Source organism: Salvelinus alpinus, chromosome 11 (assembly GCF_045679555.1).
Source record: "Salvelinus alpinus chromosome 11, SLU_Salpinus.1, whole genome shotgun sequence".
NCBI classification, from domain to species: Eukaryota; Metazoa; Chordata; class Actinopteri; order Salmoniformes; family Salmonidae; genus Salvelinus; species Salvelinus alpinus.
The window spans coordinates 34,864,054-34,879,793 of record NC_092096.1 but is presented as its reverse complement, the minus strand read 5'-3'; the positions used below and the strand labels follow the sequence as shown (position 1 = coordinate 34,879,793).

Sequence of the window (15,740 nt, the reverse complement as noted above, 5' to 3'; positions counted from 1 at the left end):
AGTTTAGCTTTAAAGTAGACATGTTTTGCTCCACATTTACCCTCCCCATCTTTCTAATATTGTTATATGGCAGATGTGAAACACAAGTGAGATGCAAAACCACTTACCTGTGTCAGCTTATATAAAACACTAACAGAAACCAGGAAGCTATTTAGTACAATTGTCTGCTATTTAGTCATCCATGGTGACCTGTTGTTGTGTATTTGTCACAGACGATCAGAACTACTCCACAAAGTACTTCCATCTGGTAAGTGCCAACATGACCTCTGAATTTCATGTCACTGATTTGCGTTTGATATGATTGATTAATGGTGCTCTTTGACCCCAGATTGACCCTGACATTGACCAGGACCAAAATAAGAACCCCGAGAGGAAGAAGCTGAAACTGAAGGAAGTGTACCTCACCAAGCTGCTGTCTACCAAGGCAAGAGGAACTCACTGTTAACTTACATCCTGACCTGTCAAACCAACCCCTTTCAACCTGCCACTGTGCTCTGATAAATGGTTAACTGAAAGATGGAAATCTAGACTCTTCAGTTATGTGAGATCCAGCATACATAGTGACTGTGTAACAGTTCCCTTCCCTTTTCTCATGTCCCTTATGAACATTGCTTTAAAAAAAACATGGATAGGTACTAAAGTGGCTTGCTTGGAGCTGTCAGTGCGTTTTCAGTGTAAGGGACATTATATATGACCATATGCCCTCCACTTCCTCCTTTCTCAGGTGGCTGTGCATTCCTTTGTGGAAAACCTGTTCAGAACGATCTGGGGAACCCCTAACCTCAAAACCCCGCCTGCCATCAAGTACTTCTTTGACTTCCTGGACGCCCAGGGAGAGAACAAGAGGATCAGTGACCCGGATGTACTACACATCTGGAAAACCAACAGGTATGTGTTCATCTGGGTCATATGGATGTGTCACTGCAACCTTAAAGGTCCTCAATGATGTCACCATTGACCTTGATTCTAAGCAATGTTGTGATGCTATTTTTATTGACTTGGCCAAGGCTTTTGATACGGTAGACGATTCCATTCTTGTGGGCCACTAATGAGTATTGGTGTCTCTGAGGGGTCTTTGGCCTGATTTGCTAACTTCCTCTCTCTCAAAGAGTGCAGAGTATAAAGTCAGAAAATCTGCTGTCTCAGCCACTGCCTGTCACCAAGGGAGTACCCCAAGGCTCAATCCTAGGCCCCACGCTCTTCTCAATTTACATCAACAACATAGCTCAGGCAGTAGGAAGCTCTCTCATCCATTTATATGCAGATGATACAGTCTTAAACTCATCTGGCCCCTCCCTGTATTTAGTGTTAAATTCTCTACAACAAAGCTTTCTTAGTGTCTGACAAGCTTTCTCTACCCTTAACCTTGTTCTTAACACCTCCAAAACAAAGGTCATGTGGTTTGGTAAGAAGAATACGACTCTCCCCAAAGGTGTGATTACAGAGTTTGAGGTAGTCAACTCATACAATTACTTGGAAGTATGGCTAGACGGTACACTGTCCATCTCTCAGCACATATCAAAGCTGCAGGCTAAAGTTCAATCTAGACTTGGTTTCCTCTATTGTAATCGCTCCTCTTTCACCCCAGCTGCCAAACTAACCCTGATTCAGATGACCATCCTACCCATGCTAGATTACGCAGACATAATTTATAGATCGGCAGGTGAGGGTGCTCTTGAGCGGCTAGATGTTCCCTACCATTCGGCCATCAGATTTGCCACCAATGCTCCTTTATAGGACACATCACTGCACTCTATACTCCTCTGTAAACTGGTCATCTCTGTATACCCGTCGCAAGATGCACTGGTTGATACTTATTTATAAAACCCTCTTAGGCCTCACTCCCCCCTATCTGAGATACCTACTGCAGCCCTCATCCTCCACATACAACACCCGTTCTGCCAGTCACATTCTGTTAAAGGTCCCCAAAGCACACACATCCCTCGTCTTTTCAGTTCGCTGCAGCTAGCGACTGGAACGAGCTGCAACAAACACTCAGTTTTATCTCAATCTCTTCATTAAAAGACTCAATCATGCACACTCTTACTGACAGCTGTGGCTGCTTGTGTGATGTATTGTTGTCTCTACCTTCTTGCCCTTTGTGCTGTTGTCTGTGCCCAATAATGTTTGTACCATGTTTTGTGCTTCTACCATATTGTGTTGCTACCATGTTGTCCTGTTGCTACCATGCTGTGTTGTCTTGTGTTGCTGCCTTGCTATGTTGTTGTCTTAGGTCTTTCTTTTATGTAGATGTGTGTTGTCTCTCTTGATGTGTGTGTTGTCCTATATTTCTTATTTGTAATCCCAGCCCTCGTCCCCGCAGGAGGCCTTTTGCCTTTTGGTAGGCCGTCATTGTAAATAAGAATTAGTTCTAAACTGACTTGCCTAGTTAAATAAAGGTTTAATAAAATACAAATAAAAATACTCATTAGGTCACACTGTAGCAAAACATTTTGCAATGGAAAACAAATATGAGCATTTTATTTTTATGAGCATTAAGTTCAAGTAGTCCCTCCATTTTTCAGTGTTATCTTCCATTTGGTGCCTAATGAATATGACCCTGATGGTACACCTGTTTGAGTATGTTTATAGTAGAATCCATCTTTCTTAATGTCTTCCTCATGTCCAATCAATGTGTTGTATTTACTCACTCATACTCAATCCACAACTCACTGTATTGGGATAGTGATAGAATGTTTGACTGGCCCTCTGTCCTGCTCCTTCCTAGCCTGCCCCTGCGGTTCTGGGTGAACATCCTGAAGAACCCCCAGTTTGTGTTCGACATGGAGAAGACCCCACCTCTGGATGGCTGTCTGTCTGTCATTGCCCAGGCCTTCATGGACTCCTTCTCCCTGGCTGAGAAACAGTTGGGCAAGGTGGGGACAGGACCGAGACATCACAGAATATAATGACAAACACACCTCATCTCTTGTGCTTTTGTGTACGTTTCTGCAAATCTCAATATCAAATATGCAAAAAGAGTTGGTGGTTCACACAACTTTCAATGTAAAATATACTAGGAGCCATGTAACACACAAAGGTTGGTTGTTCAAATCTCCTCTCTTGCACGTTTCTACAAGCCTCAATGTCATTTATACGAAGAGTAGAAAATGTGAAGTTAAATTCCTGCTTTGGACCTGAGATGTTTTAGGTTCAAAGTTAATTTCTTGTGTTTTTGTGTATGTTTACACAATTCTCTATGTCAAATATACAAAGAGCCGGGTAAAGAATGTCAAGGAGACAGTGGTCCAATGGTTAAATCCCTGCCTAGCAACCAAGTGGTTGTAGGTTCAAGCCTAAATTCTTGTATGTTTCTGCAACTGTCAATCTCAAATATACAAAGAGAAGCGTATTAAATGTTAAGGAGTTTGTGGCTCTGGTGCAAGAACCTCGGCCCCTAAGGACAGGAATGTAGGTTTAAACCTAGGTGCCGGCTCCTGGGCATGGTTGCCTACTGAAGACTCTGCTGGTCAGTGAGTCTTAGCGATGAGTGCTTTCGAGGTAGTTTCGATTCGATTATCAGTTTATGATTTCAAATATATTTTTTAAACATGAAATGCACTATGCGGGTTGAACGCTGTAACACAGAATAAAACGATTAATATAAGTCCCATGATGGCAGTGACTGCCCCTTACTGCTTATCACTTATTAACCATCATTTATTCACAATATTTCAGTTGTTTAATACATTTGATTACTTTATTTCATTCCAAGTCATCATCTCATCTCTATAGAGCTGCTGTCTATGCTGTCTGACAAAATCACTATTTTAGTAGTTCTTCAAAGTAAATAAGGCATACTTTTATGACTGCTGAATACCAACTATCAATCACTTAGATCATGTATTTTCAGGTAGAGATACCTCAAGCGTCTTGTCTCTAATGTTCCCTCTAAACTGCACAAGCTAGGCCCGCACCTCCTCCAGGCCTGCCAAACAGAAGAAATGTCAGGCTGAGCAGAGACGCAAGAGACTGCACTTCACTGAGTTCACCCCATTAGTTTGCACTATATAGAGCAATGTTTTTCTGTGATTGAATCAACATTATATCAGCCCCTTTTCAATGCAACGAAACAAAATCTAACTTTGCAAGATTTGAGGCTGTGATTTTGTTATAGGCAGAGCAACGGAGTAGAATTCTATTGGTGGGTAGCCCACTAGGGGTCTTTCAATCACCTGCTAGTGAATGAACGTGCTTTTCAGATCAGTTCAGAGCCGCTCATGTGAACATTTGTTGATATTCTTTGCTAGTTTGCGAGTTATTACCCTAGTTATAGATAAGTATAGGTCAGCAATGGGGAGTACTGCTTCCTACAAGAGCACAAAACTTGTGGTCTACATTTCAAGCCATCTTTGAAAAGCAAGTCAGGTAAAAAGCTTGTCTTAATTAAAGCGGCAGTGTTGTATTTTGAGACAGGCTTGAATATGCAAATAAGCCAATAGTCAGAGGGGTAGCCTACATTCTAATGCTCTGTATGGTAATAATACATTTTATTTTGCAAAGATGTTTCTTGCAACATACAACACAATACAATTTATAGTCACATATTTGGTCCATAGTGTTACAGACCAAGTAAAAAATAATTAATATCAAGCCCTTCATAATGCAAAATAATGTTTAAAAAAAATCTCATGCAATGTAGGCCTGCATTGAACACTGCATATTAGGAATACTGTAGGCTATATCATAGAAATCAAAAGCTATTTCCGTGTGAAAATGTTACGGGATTTGCTCCATTGGCTTTGTTGGTAGGCCTACATTATGCTCAAGTAGCCTATTGGCTATTGTCAAACTGTAAGAATACAGCCTCAGTGTTCACAAAAAAATGTGCATCGGAAGTTCCAAATAATTGTCAAAACTTTCAAGTTTCCACTCACAAGACCTAAAATTTAAGTGACCCAAAGAATTTGAGGCAACATTGCTTGTCTCTTCTCTCCCTTTCTGTGTTTGCCCTACACAGACAGGCCAAGTAGAAGCACAATGGATTATGGTCATTGTAGTTAATTCCCATGTTTTTTTTTGCAGTATGTAGAATATTGGCTTGTTGGAAACTACAACTCCCTACTACATCGCACAGTTCAGGCTTGATCTGATTTATCGCTAGAGAAACTGCGCATTGAGCTCACAGAAAAAACGAACGAAATTGAATTCAAATTAACTTAACCGACGTCAATCCATTAGTTGTTTTAAAAAATTTAAAAGAACAAATGTCAGTTAAACGCTCCGCACTAGCAGCGATGGGTATAATGCCAGTAGCTGCTTATGGATTTGACAGCTCTACCTTGAATCGAGCCCATAGATGTAAAACAAAATGCAAGCCACAGACTTGGTCCCATAACTTGCAGGCCTCTTAGAATACCTGGCATTGACAATGCTAGAAGCTCAAATGTAAGCACACCTATCACCTAGATTTGACATGACTCTTCTACCCCCTCTCTGTTCCAGCATGACCCAACCAATAAGCTGCTCTATGCCAAAGATATCTCCCAGTACAAGCAGGAAGTAAGGGCTTACTACAAGCAGGTCAGGGACCAGCCACCAATCAGCAGCTCTGAGTTCAAGGAGTTCCTGCATAAGGAGTCAAAGGTACCTCCCATCTAGTGGTTCAGTTTTCTAATAAATAATTATTTTTGATATTGTGCTTTAAGGACATGACATTTATATTTGTTTCTTTAGAAACATGAAAACGAATTCAATGAATCTGCTGCCCTCCGTGAACTCTACAAATACGTGCAGCTGTACTTTGATGAGGTAAACTGTCTTTTTCACTCCCACCTTTAGTAGTCTCCCCTTAATTGGCATTCATGATTTTTCCCTCAACCTTCACACTTCCCATGCACTGTCTAATCACTTCAACCAGGACTAAACATCTTGAAAAAGCTGTTGTTCAGGCCAACATGACACGATCACTGTGTAACTGTAAAGCTGACTGGCACAAAGCCTAGGTCTTGGGAAATGAGAAATAACTGCCGTGGCAAGGCTGAGGATATAACACAGCCTATACCACTTCTCTGTGGGGTCGGGGTCAGGCTGTTTTCAGTTCTTCATTTTGTAATGATCTATGGACTGGTTTGAGCTCCACAATGGCAGCTGGCCATACCTATGCCAAATATTTTGTTTAAATTTGCCTAGATTGTGTGGAATGATAATCCCCCATTGTGGCATATTGCTACTGGCTGAGGTCTTAAATTTATGAACACAAGCTGGCCTTTTTTTTTTTTTTGCCCACTTGTGAAAACAATTGGATGTATGTGGTGTTTCCCTGGCAGATTAAACTGAAGCTGGATCAGAACGGCGCCCCCGTGGAGTTGAAGGAGCAACTGCAGCATGTGAAGAGCCTGTTTGACAGCCTCAAGAGCTGTTCCTGGAACTGAGCTCACTCCCTCCCCTCTGACATGCTGAAGGCCAGAAAGCTGCTCGAAGTACCGATGCCCACCCCGCTTTGTGATTCAAAGATGGAATATGTCAGGAGACTACATAGGGATTTACAATTCAAGAAAAAAAAAAAAAAGGCTCTTCAGATTACTGGGATGAACCAAATGATGGCAGGGAATATACTCGTATTCTGAAGCTGGGACTTTTGTTTCCTCGACTGAAAGACAAAGAAGAGTTCAGCAGCTCTAGTGTTAAATGGTTCACACAAGTAAAGCTCACAACAACAAATATGTACACAACCTCAGTAAAGCATAAACATTTATTTGTATGAATTGCAAATACAAAAACACATACATCTTGAAATAACATTAATTTTATTTTTATAAATGTTGTGCAAGTCACAGCTCTTTAGAGCCGTGAAACCAACTTTTTTTTTAACACAAATGCCTTTGGCACTATCACGCTTTTAAAGTTTCAGAGTGATGGCCTTAGTGTAAACATCTGATACAAATCTCACAACAGTCAATTAAAACTCTGCGGAAGTCATTGGTTGGCCATTGAAATCATTATTTACATAGGCATCAACAGCCAAGGCATGGAAGGACTAGAGTACCGTTACTCACCAGGGAAATGTAAACATTGAATCCATGTAGTTCTCTTTTGTGCCAATAAAATCAAACTGCTTTTCACAAAATATTTGAGATCTCACTGATTAAATTAGAATATTACCAAACATCACTTTTAGGGAGTAATAAATCCTACGGTGAAGGTCATGCTCACTCTCTGGGGGGGGGGGGGGGGTCAGAGAGGAGAGGTCAGAGTTCAGGGAGAGAGTCGTGCATGCCAGAGCCCCTGTTCCTGTCCATGGGAGGCCCCAGTTCCTCCATCTGCTGCTGCTGAGTACAGGCTAACTCCTCCAGCCTCCGACGCAGCAGTGATAACTCTCTCTGGTGCTGCTCCTCCTGAGAGAGAGAGCGAGGGGTGGGGAGAAAGAGGATGAGGGACAGAAAGGGATGGAGGAGTGACCATGTTGCTAACACCTATCAAATCAAAGTTTGTTGGTCACGTACACAGATGTTATCGCAGGTTCAGCGAAATGCTTGTGTTTCTAGCTCTAACTGTGCAGTAATACACACATAATCCAGAAAAATAGACAAAAATTAGCCATGACTAAAAGTATAAACAAAGTGAGTAAAACAGTATGTAAACATTAGTGGCCAGTGTTAAATGATTATGCTAACCAAGAGCCAATTTATTCTTGACCCGAAAATGTGGTCGGAGGCGCCATATGGATGGTGTGACGAAATTGCGGAGCCCCCAGTGGGCAGATTGAGCTCCATACCACATCGCCATGCGCCTCTCAAATGTTGTAACAACGCGGAGGGCTCCGTATAGCTCCGCATTGACATGATTGGTTGACGATAGGTGAGGGCGGGAGGTCCTGTATAAACACAAACTCACTTCCTTGACAACAGCTCTGTGCAGCGAAGCATTAGTAGTATGAATGCCCTGACTTCTGCAGAGGCCATATCACCAAAATGCTGCACGGCCAACGCAGACGTTGGAATGACCATGCAGCGCCTTTAAGGTGCAGGGTAGAGTACCGGGTGGTAGCCGGCTAGTAATAGTGACTGAGGATCAGGGCAGGGTACTGGGCGGAGGACGGCTAGTAATAGTGACTGAGCTTCAGGGCATGGTACTGGGCTGAGGCCGGCTAGTAATAGTGACTGAGCTTCAGGGCAGGGTACTGGGCGGAGGCCGGCTAGTAATAGTGACTGAGCTTCAGGGCAGGGTACTGGGCGGAGGCCGGCTAGTAATAGTGACTGAGCTTCAGGGCAGGGTACTGGGCGGAGGACGGCTAGTAATAGTGACTGAGGATCAGGGCAGGGTACTGGGCGGAGGACGGCTAGTAATAGTGACTGAGCTTCAGGGCAGGGTACTGGGCGGAGGCCGGCTAGTAATAGTGACTGAGGATCAGGGCAGGGTACTGGGCGGAGGACGGCTAGTAATAGTGACTGAGCTTCAGGTCAGGGTACTGGGCGGAGGCCGGCTAGTAATAGTGACTGAGGTTCAGGGCAGGGTACTGGGCGGAGGCCGGCTAGTAATAGTGACTGAGCTTCAGGGCAGGGTACTGGGCGGAGGACGGCTAGTAATAGTGACTGAGGATCAGGGCAGGGTACTGGGCGGAGGACGGCTAGTAATAGTGACTGAGCTTCAGGGCAGGGTACTGGGCGGAGGCCGGCTAGTAATAGTGACTGAGGTTCAGGGCAGGGTACTGGGCGGAGGCCGGCTAGTAATAGTGACTGAGCTTCAGGGCAGGGTACTGGGCGGGGGCCGGCTAGTAATAGTGACTGAGGATCAGGGCAGGGTACTGGGCGGAGGCCGGCTAGTAATAGTGACTGAGCTTCAGGGCAGGGTACTGGGCGGAGGACGGCTAGTAATAGTGACTGAGCTTCAGGGCAGGGTACTGGGCGGAGGACGGCTAGTAATAGTGACTGAGCTTCAGGGCAGGGTACTGGGCGGAGGCCGGCTAGTGATGGCTATTTAACAGTCTGATGCCCTGGAGATAGAAGCTGTTTCTCAGTCGCTCTGTCCCAGCTTTGATGCACCTGTACCATCTCCACCTTCTAGATGTTAGAAGGGTGAACAGGCCGTGGCTCTGGTCCATGATCTTCTTGGCCTTCCTGTGACACTGGGTGCTGTAGATGTCCTGGAGGGCAGGCAGTGTGCCCCCAGTGATGCGTTGGGCTGACTGCACCACCCTTGCGGATGGTGCGATTGCCGTACCAGGCGGTGAAACAGCCTGACAGGATGCTCTCACCTAGCTATTCCAGGATGCTCTCACCTAGCTAGGACCAGACCCCCCCACCCCAGTCCACATAATCTTATTCATCATGATCTGAAAGTAAAACTGATCCTAGATCTGCACTCCTACTCTGAGACTCTTTGTGGCGACTGTACCTGATCTGTGAACACCAGTGATGAGGTATATGAGAAGGTACCCGGCTTCAGTGTACTTACATGAAGACTAGGCCCCTCAGACCCGGGTACAAGGACAGGGCCAAGTCCTGTGCCGGTGGTGGAGGTCATGAGGGCGGGGCCTGTGGCAGAGGTCACCTGGTTGCCCAATAGGAGGCGTCGGAACTCGCTGTGTCGGCGCTGCAGTTCCTTCAGTCGTCTGTTAAGGAGGGCATGCTCTTCGGTGTAGGAAGGACGCCTGGGGAGGAACACACATACTAGTCTTAAAAACACACACAGTCATTAACATACACACAGTAAGAAAATATACATACTTCTTGGCTGAGCTGGTCTGTAGCTCCAGCTCTGCCATCTTAGCCTCCAGTAGCTGGATCCTGTCCTGGTATCTCTTCTCCTTGTTCTCTGTCATGTTTTTCCTCTGGGACAGAGAGAGAGACATCAGAAATAGAAGCCAGAGGAGCAAAGGAGGAAGGGAAGAGAGGTAAAGACGGTGGTGAAAGGAAGATATGGGGGGGGGGGGGGGGGCAGGTACCTTTTTCTGTGCCAGCGCGGCCCTCTGAAGTTTCTCCTTGGCCTGGCTGTACTTCTCCTGCAGCTCTGCATCCCTCTCCTGCAGTTTGTGTTTCTCCTCTAACCACTCCACACGACGCTCCTCCACCAATCTGCAGAGAAAGGAAGGTTAGAATAGAAACCACTTGATGGTTCCAACAGTATAATTTCTAACAGTTCCATCCCTCCTCATACATTTACATTTAAGTCATTTAGCAGACGCTCTTATCCAGAGCGACTTACAAATTGGACAGCATATAGACAGCATATCTATACAGTATACAGACCACAGTATAAAGGTGATGCAGTGTACCTCTCGGCTTCGTGTTGGGTCTTCTCAGCTTGTGAGCGGGCGCTCCTCAGGTCCTCCCGGGCCCTCTCCAGGGTGTCCCTCAGACGCTGGTTGGACTCCAAAAGCTCAGCCTCGGAGTGGGACAACGTCCCCAGCTGCAGCCCCAGCTCCTGGTTCTGCTGTGAGAGGGAGAGACGGGTATGTGGTCAACTCAATGTTGTTTGGACATTAACATTGGCTGATGTAAATGCCCTATCAATGTTGAAAGGGCAATACAAACTGAATGTCAGTCAGGCGCTGAGCCTCAGGCAGCTTAGTACCCGTCTCAGATCAGCATTATCTGTCTTCTGTCTCTCCAGTTCCTCCAGCTGAGAGCCCTGCTGCTGCAGTTTAGTCCTGACACACGCAACAAACACAGGGTTATTAACACACACACTTATGTGAAATATATTAGTAATGCACACTATGCACGGGTAAAGCAACACACCTCTTACTAACCTGAGGATCTGCAATTCCTTACGGGCAGCCTCCTCCCCCAGCTGGGCGCCACGGAGACGCTCCTCCCACTCCTCTTTCTGGGTGTGGCCAGCAGCATCCTGTAGCGCCCTCTGCTGCTCCAGCTCAGCCAGACGATCCTCCAGCACCAACCTGAACACACACACACATTATATACACACACGCACACCAGTGGAGGCTGCTGAGGGGAGGACGGCTCATAAAATGGCTGGAATGGAGCAAATGGAATGGCATCAAACGAAGGGAAACCATGTGTTTTATACCATTCCACTAATTCCGCACCAGCCATTAACACAAGCCCACCCTCCCCAATTAAGGTGACACACACATTATATACACACGATGGATGTACACAATTTCAACAAAGTAATCTGAGACAGTGTGTATGTGAGACTGTGAGTGAGTGAGTGTAACAGAGAGAGTGAGAGACAGAGAGAGTGAGTGAGTGAGTGAGTGAGTGAGTGAGTGAGTGAGTGAGTGAGTGAGAGTGAGAGTGTGAGTGTGAGTGTGAGTGTGAGTGTGAGTGTGAGAGAGAGAGAGCGAGAGAGAGAGACGGATCCTAACTTCTCCTCTTGCACGGTGGCTGTTTTGTGGAACTCCTCCTCGCGAGCAGCCTGCACCCTCCGGACGAGTTCCCTCTCCCTCTCAGCCAGCACCTCCTTCTGTCTCTCCACCGTCCCCTTCAACACCTCCACATCAGACTGCATACCTGACAGACAGACAGAGAAGAAAGGAAGGGGGGGGGAGAGAGAGAAAGTTGGAGATGAAAGGAGAGAGACAGGAAGGAAAGAGTTAAGTTTGCAGACTAAAATGAGAGTGATGTACAGTACATGTATGATCAAAACACACAGAGGTTATTTGCCGAGTTACCTTCCATTTGGCCCTGTAGTGTGTCTTTCTCCCTCTCCACCTCCCCTCTAGACCTGGCACACTCCAGCTTCACATTGGCCACCTCCAGCTTGTGAGAGTGCCTCATGCCCGCCACCTGAGAGAAACAGAGAAACTGGCATGAGCACACAGCAATCTATTGATATAAGTGTTTATGGTGAGGACTGTAAGTCGCTCTGGATAAGAGCATCTGCTATGAGTAACAGCTGATGATCTCTGGGGTTAGAGGTTAAGGATCACATAGGTACTTACCTGGCTGGTGAGAGTGTTGACCTCTCTCTCAGCCTTGTGTAGTCTGCCGGTCAGCTGGGTGTTCTGTTCATGACTCAGCTGCAACTCGCTCCCCAGACGCTCCAACTGCAGGCGCAGTGACTGCCTCTCTGCCTGAAACACAATCAAATTATTCATTATTCCAGAAATCAAAACAAGCACACACAGTAAAGTCATTCTACCCAAGTTAGGACTTACTCCATCAACAGATTTATTTCATCATCTAGCTTAAGTTTCATAGTGACAATAACAGATAAAATAACAAATAAAAAAATTGATTGACAGACAGAGACCACAGTTTCATACCTCCAGTGACTTGGCTGCAGCCTGGGATTCTGCGAACTGGCGGACCTGGATGCGCTGAACGTTCTCGGCTTGCTGGCCAGAGTTGTCCCTCTGGGCCCGGAGCTCAGCCACCTCAGCCTCCAGGCCCTTCAGACGCAGGTGGAGCTGGGCCTTCTCTCTCAGCAGAGACTCAACGCGTTTACCGTCTCTAGACGGGTCTGTGCCCTGATACTGGGCCATCAGCTCCTCTCTGTCCCTTTCCAGCCGTGATACCTGAACACACACACAACATAATCAGAAGAGCAACGTCTATACATACACGCAAAAGTATGTAGACACCCCTTCAAATTAGTGGATTCGGCTGTTTCAGCCACACCAGTTGCTGACAGGTGTATAAAAATTGAGCACACAACCATGCAATCTCCATAGACACATATTGGCAGAAAATTGGGCTTACTGAAGAGCTCGGTGACTTTCAACGTGGCACCTTTCCAACAAGTCAGTTCGTCAAATTTCTGCTCTGCTAGAGCCGCCCCGGTCGACCTTAAGTGCTGTTATTGTGAAGTGGAAACGTCTAGGACGAACAACAGCTCAGTCGCAAAGTGGTAGGTCACTCAAGTTCACAGAACGGTAGCACTGAAGCATGTAAAAAAAAATGTCTGTCCTCGGTTGCAACACTCACTACAGAGTTCAAACTGCCTCTGGAAGTATCATCAGCACAAGAACTGTTCGTCTGGAGCTTCATGAAATGGGTTTCCATGGCCGAATACATAGTACAAACTGTCAACGTTTGGTGGAGGAGGAATAATGGTCTGGGGCTGGTTTTCAAGGTTTGGGCTAGGCCCCTTAGTTCCAATTAAGGAAATCTTAGCGCTACAGCATACAATTCTAGACGATTCTGTGCTTCCAAATTTGTGGCAACAGTTTGGGGAAGGCCCTTTCCTGTTTCAGAATGACAATACCCCCGTGCACAAAGCGAGATCCATACAAAAATGGTTTGTCGAGATCGGTGTGAAAGAACTTGACTGGCCTGCAGAGCCCTGACCTCAACCCCATCGAACACCTTTGGGATGAATTGGAACGCAGACTGCGAGCCAGGCCTAATCGCCCCAAATTCACTAATGCTCGTGGCTGAATGGAAGAAAGTCCCCGCAGCAATGTTCCAACATCTAGTGGAAACCCTTCCCAGAAGAGTGGAGGCTGTTATAGTAGCAAGGGGGGGGGAACCAACTCCATATTAATGCCCATGATTTTGGAATGAGATGTTCGACGAGCAGGTGTCCACATACTTTTGGTCATGTAGTGTATATGGAAAGACAAACATACTGTATCAGACCTCACATTAAAAACGTTATGTCTCACACACACCTCAGCATCAAAGCGGATCTTCTTCTCCTCCAGTATGCGAGCGCTCTCCTCTCTCTGGTGGTCAAACTCTGACTTCAGGAAGGTGTAGTCGTACCGCAGCTTGTTATACTCAGACCTGTACTTCTCAGTCTCCTGCAAGGAACACAGAGACAAGAGGGCTTGTTATAATCGGAGGAGGAGAAAAAGACAGAAACAAAGAGAGAAAGTTGAATTTGAATGGATGTACCATTTGCATTCTCAATAATCTGACAGTGTAAGTGTGATGGCCCACCGTTCCCTGCCCTCCAAAAACGTTCAACGCTTAGTTCTCAAGCAGTTGCTATGGAGATAGCGGTTACAACTGTGACAGTTGGAGAGCACAGTGGAACTAAAGTGTCAAAGCTGGATAGAAGTAGTACAAAGTGTAAAAAAACAGAAGCAGAGGCAGCCGGAGGTGGTTAAAAGCAGTCAGGAGCAGAGAACAGTAAATAGCATTAGAGAATAGACAGAAGTGTTCTGGGGCGCGAGGCTCACCTCCTCCAGTTTGTTGAAGCGCTCTCTGACAGGCCCCTCCATCTCCTGCTGCACCTGGGCCCTCAACAGCTCCAACCGCTGGGGGGTCAGCACCTTACAAAACAAACCGACTGCTGTACACACTGGCACAGAGACAGAAACCTCTGCCATACACAAAGGGGACACTACAGTAGTCATAGGTCAGTAGGTGTGTTTTCTATGGACTAGCTCCAGTACCTGTAGTCGTAGCTCCTCCAGCTCCCTGGTCTTGTCCAGCATCTCTCCTCTGAGTTCAGCCAGCAGCAGCTGCAGTTTCTCCTGGGCGGTTTGCTTGTCACTGAGGAGACGCTTCAGCTCTCCCTGCCCCCGGGTAAACTCATCCTGCAGCCTGGGACAGACACCACGGTGAAGGAGATATATACAAGCGTGAACACAACACACACACACACACAAACAATCAGTATTATGGTATTACACACTCACACTTCTCCTGGGCTGTTACCTGGTATGTTCAGCCTTGAGAGTCCGGTAGTTGGTCTTGTGGTTCTCACATCTCATCCGCTCATCGATCAGCATCTTCTGCAGCTCCATGTCGGACCCCCCCAGCTTCACCGTCCCCCCAGGGTCCAGGCTTGGGAGCAGGGGGCCGGACTGAGCAAGGGCAGAGGGGTTCATCTCGCCTCTACTGGATGGATATATCGAGGGAGGACGAGAGAATGAGGTTAGGGAAAGCGAGATCTGTGGGTTGTTCCTCTCCATCCATTTTCAAATACATCATCCAATTAGTAAGAAAGATTGACATCAAAGCAAGATCCACTTCTTCAGCTCTACACAAAGGCTTTAGCTCAACAAAATTAATCATAAAACAGAACCAACTTCAAAGGGAAGAGACGTGCTGTGCTCTCCTCTGTTTGCAGGTCAGACATGGTAAAGACTGATGTTGTAAGGATGGTGTGATGAGTGGTTTGGGGAAAATTGCAGTCGTTACCATGGTAGCCCTAAATTCCCCAGCTATTTGTGCAAATGACAACCGCTCAGGTAACTACACAGCCTCGGTCTCAAGTGATTTCTCCACTTTCTGTTGTGGATACGCGTGGTCAAGGGAGGGATGATTATGCTTGATTGCAAACACTGCACTCGAACATCTTGGCCTCATCTCAAGCACCCCACCCACCCTGGATAAATGTAGCTAGCTACTCAAAGAACAAAGACAATGTCAGACTCAGATGCAACAAATACAGGCAAGGCAATCCAGCCCAGCAAAGACAAACAGTCCCATCACTGCACACTAAACAGTTCAGCTGACTGTCTTGCCTGGACCATACGACGTTAACTAGCTACAGTACTTGATAGCATAACAACTGTGTTTGGCTGATCACTGTCGCACAAAAACAAATAGCAAGGACACAGATCACCAAGCTGTCATCAGTAGTTAGCCAGTCATTTAGAGTCAACTCTTGCTACTCTTTTTGAAAGTGGCGCTTTTAACTCCCGCCGTTCTAGCCAACGTACACTAGCTTGCTAACAACCGGTCACTGAACAATGTCAAATCAGTTATCAAGTTAACTGGCTAGCTCTTGGGCACAATTTACAATTCTCCTTCCTAGAAGCTACCACTTCAGCGATAATAATATGCCGTTTTGATCGTTGCTTACCTCGAACTCGACTCCTTGACAAAACTAGCTATCTTATCCTGCAGAGAACTACAGATTCGCATGGGATCATG

The 15,740-nt window shown here is 46.1% G+C and overlaps 2 protein-coding genes across 7 annotated transcripts in view; one reads left to right on the top strand and one right to left on the bottom strand.

Annotated features, from left to right (window-relative positions):
* LOC139534054 (plexin-C1-like) overlaps positions 1-7,069 on the top strand; it is a 25,073-nt gene extending 18,004 nt beyond the window's left edge. For all 3 annotated transcript variants that reach the window (XM_071332722.1, XM_071332723.1, XM_071332720.1), the window contains exons 24-30: positions 213-247; positions 329-424; positions 725-888; positions 2,729-2,876; positions 5,446-5,586; positions 5,677-5,751; positions 6,270-7,069. In XM_071332722.1, coding sequence (XP_071188823.1) covers positions 213-247; positions 329-424; positions 725-888; positions 2,729-2,876; positions 5,446-5,586; positions 5,677-5,751; positions 6,270-6,374 — 764 coding nt within the window. In that variant the 3' untranslated portion in view covers positions 6,375-7,069. The remainder of the gene's footprint in view (positions 1-212; positions 248-328; positions 425-724; positions 889-2,728; positions 2,877-5,445; positions 5,587-5,676; positions 5,752-6,269) is intronic.
* Positions 6,681-15,740, bottom strand: cep83 (centrosomal protein 83). Of its 4 annotated transcripts, XM_071332726.1 has the most exons (17): positions 15,670-15,684; positions 14,891-14,948; positions 14,517-14,699; positions 14,252-14,402; positions 14,036-14,128; positions 13,523-13,654; positions 12,176-12,427; positions 11,852-11,983; positions 11,582-11,696; positions 11,276-11,420; positions 10,694-10,843; positions 10,516-10,591; positions 10,217-10,374; positions 9,887-10,016; positions 9,669-9,772; positions 9,397-9,592; positions 6,681-7,337 (listed from the first exon to the last, which is right to left on the bottom strand). In XM_071332726.1, exons 2-17 carry the CDS (start codon positions 14,938-14,940, stop codon positions 7,191-7,193), a joined length of 2,214 nt encoding a protein of 737 aa, XP_071188827.1. In that variant the 5' UTR covers positions 14,941-14,948; positions 15,670-15,684; the 3' UTR covers positions 6,681-7,190. The 4 variants fall into 4 exon arrangements, with proteins under 4 accessions (XP_071188827.1, XP_071188825.1, XP_071188826.1 ...); XM_071332724.1 differs by lacking the exon at positions 14,891-14,948 and having other exon boundaries at positions 15,670-15,740; XM_071332725.1 differs by lacking the exon at positions 14,891-14,948 and having other exon boundaries at positions 14,517-14,696; positions 15,670-15,732.

Bases quoted from the DNA above. Each gene is read 5' to 3' on its own strand.
- cep83 (XM_071332724.1), bottom strand. From the start codon at position 15,731: ATGCGAATCTGTAGTTCTCTGCAGGATAAGATAGCTAGTTTTGTCAAG. The intron at 11,421-11,581 runs GTAACTCGGCAA...TCTGTCTGTCAG, and splicing joins ACTACAGGGCCAAATGGAAG to GTATGCAGTCTGATGTGGAG. The intron at 7,338-9,396 runs GTAAGTACACTG...TCTCTCTCTCAG, and splicing joins CTGAGGGGCCTAGTCTTCAT to GAGGAGCAGCACCAGAGAGA.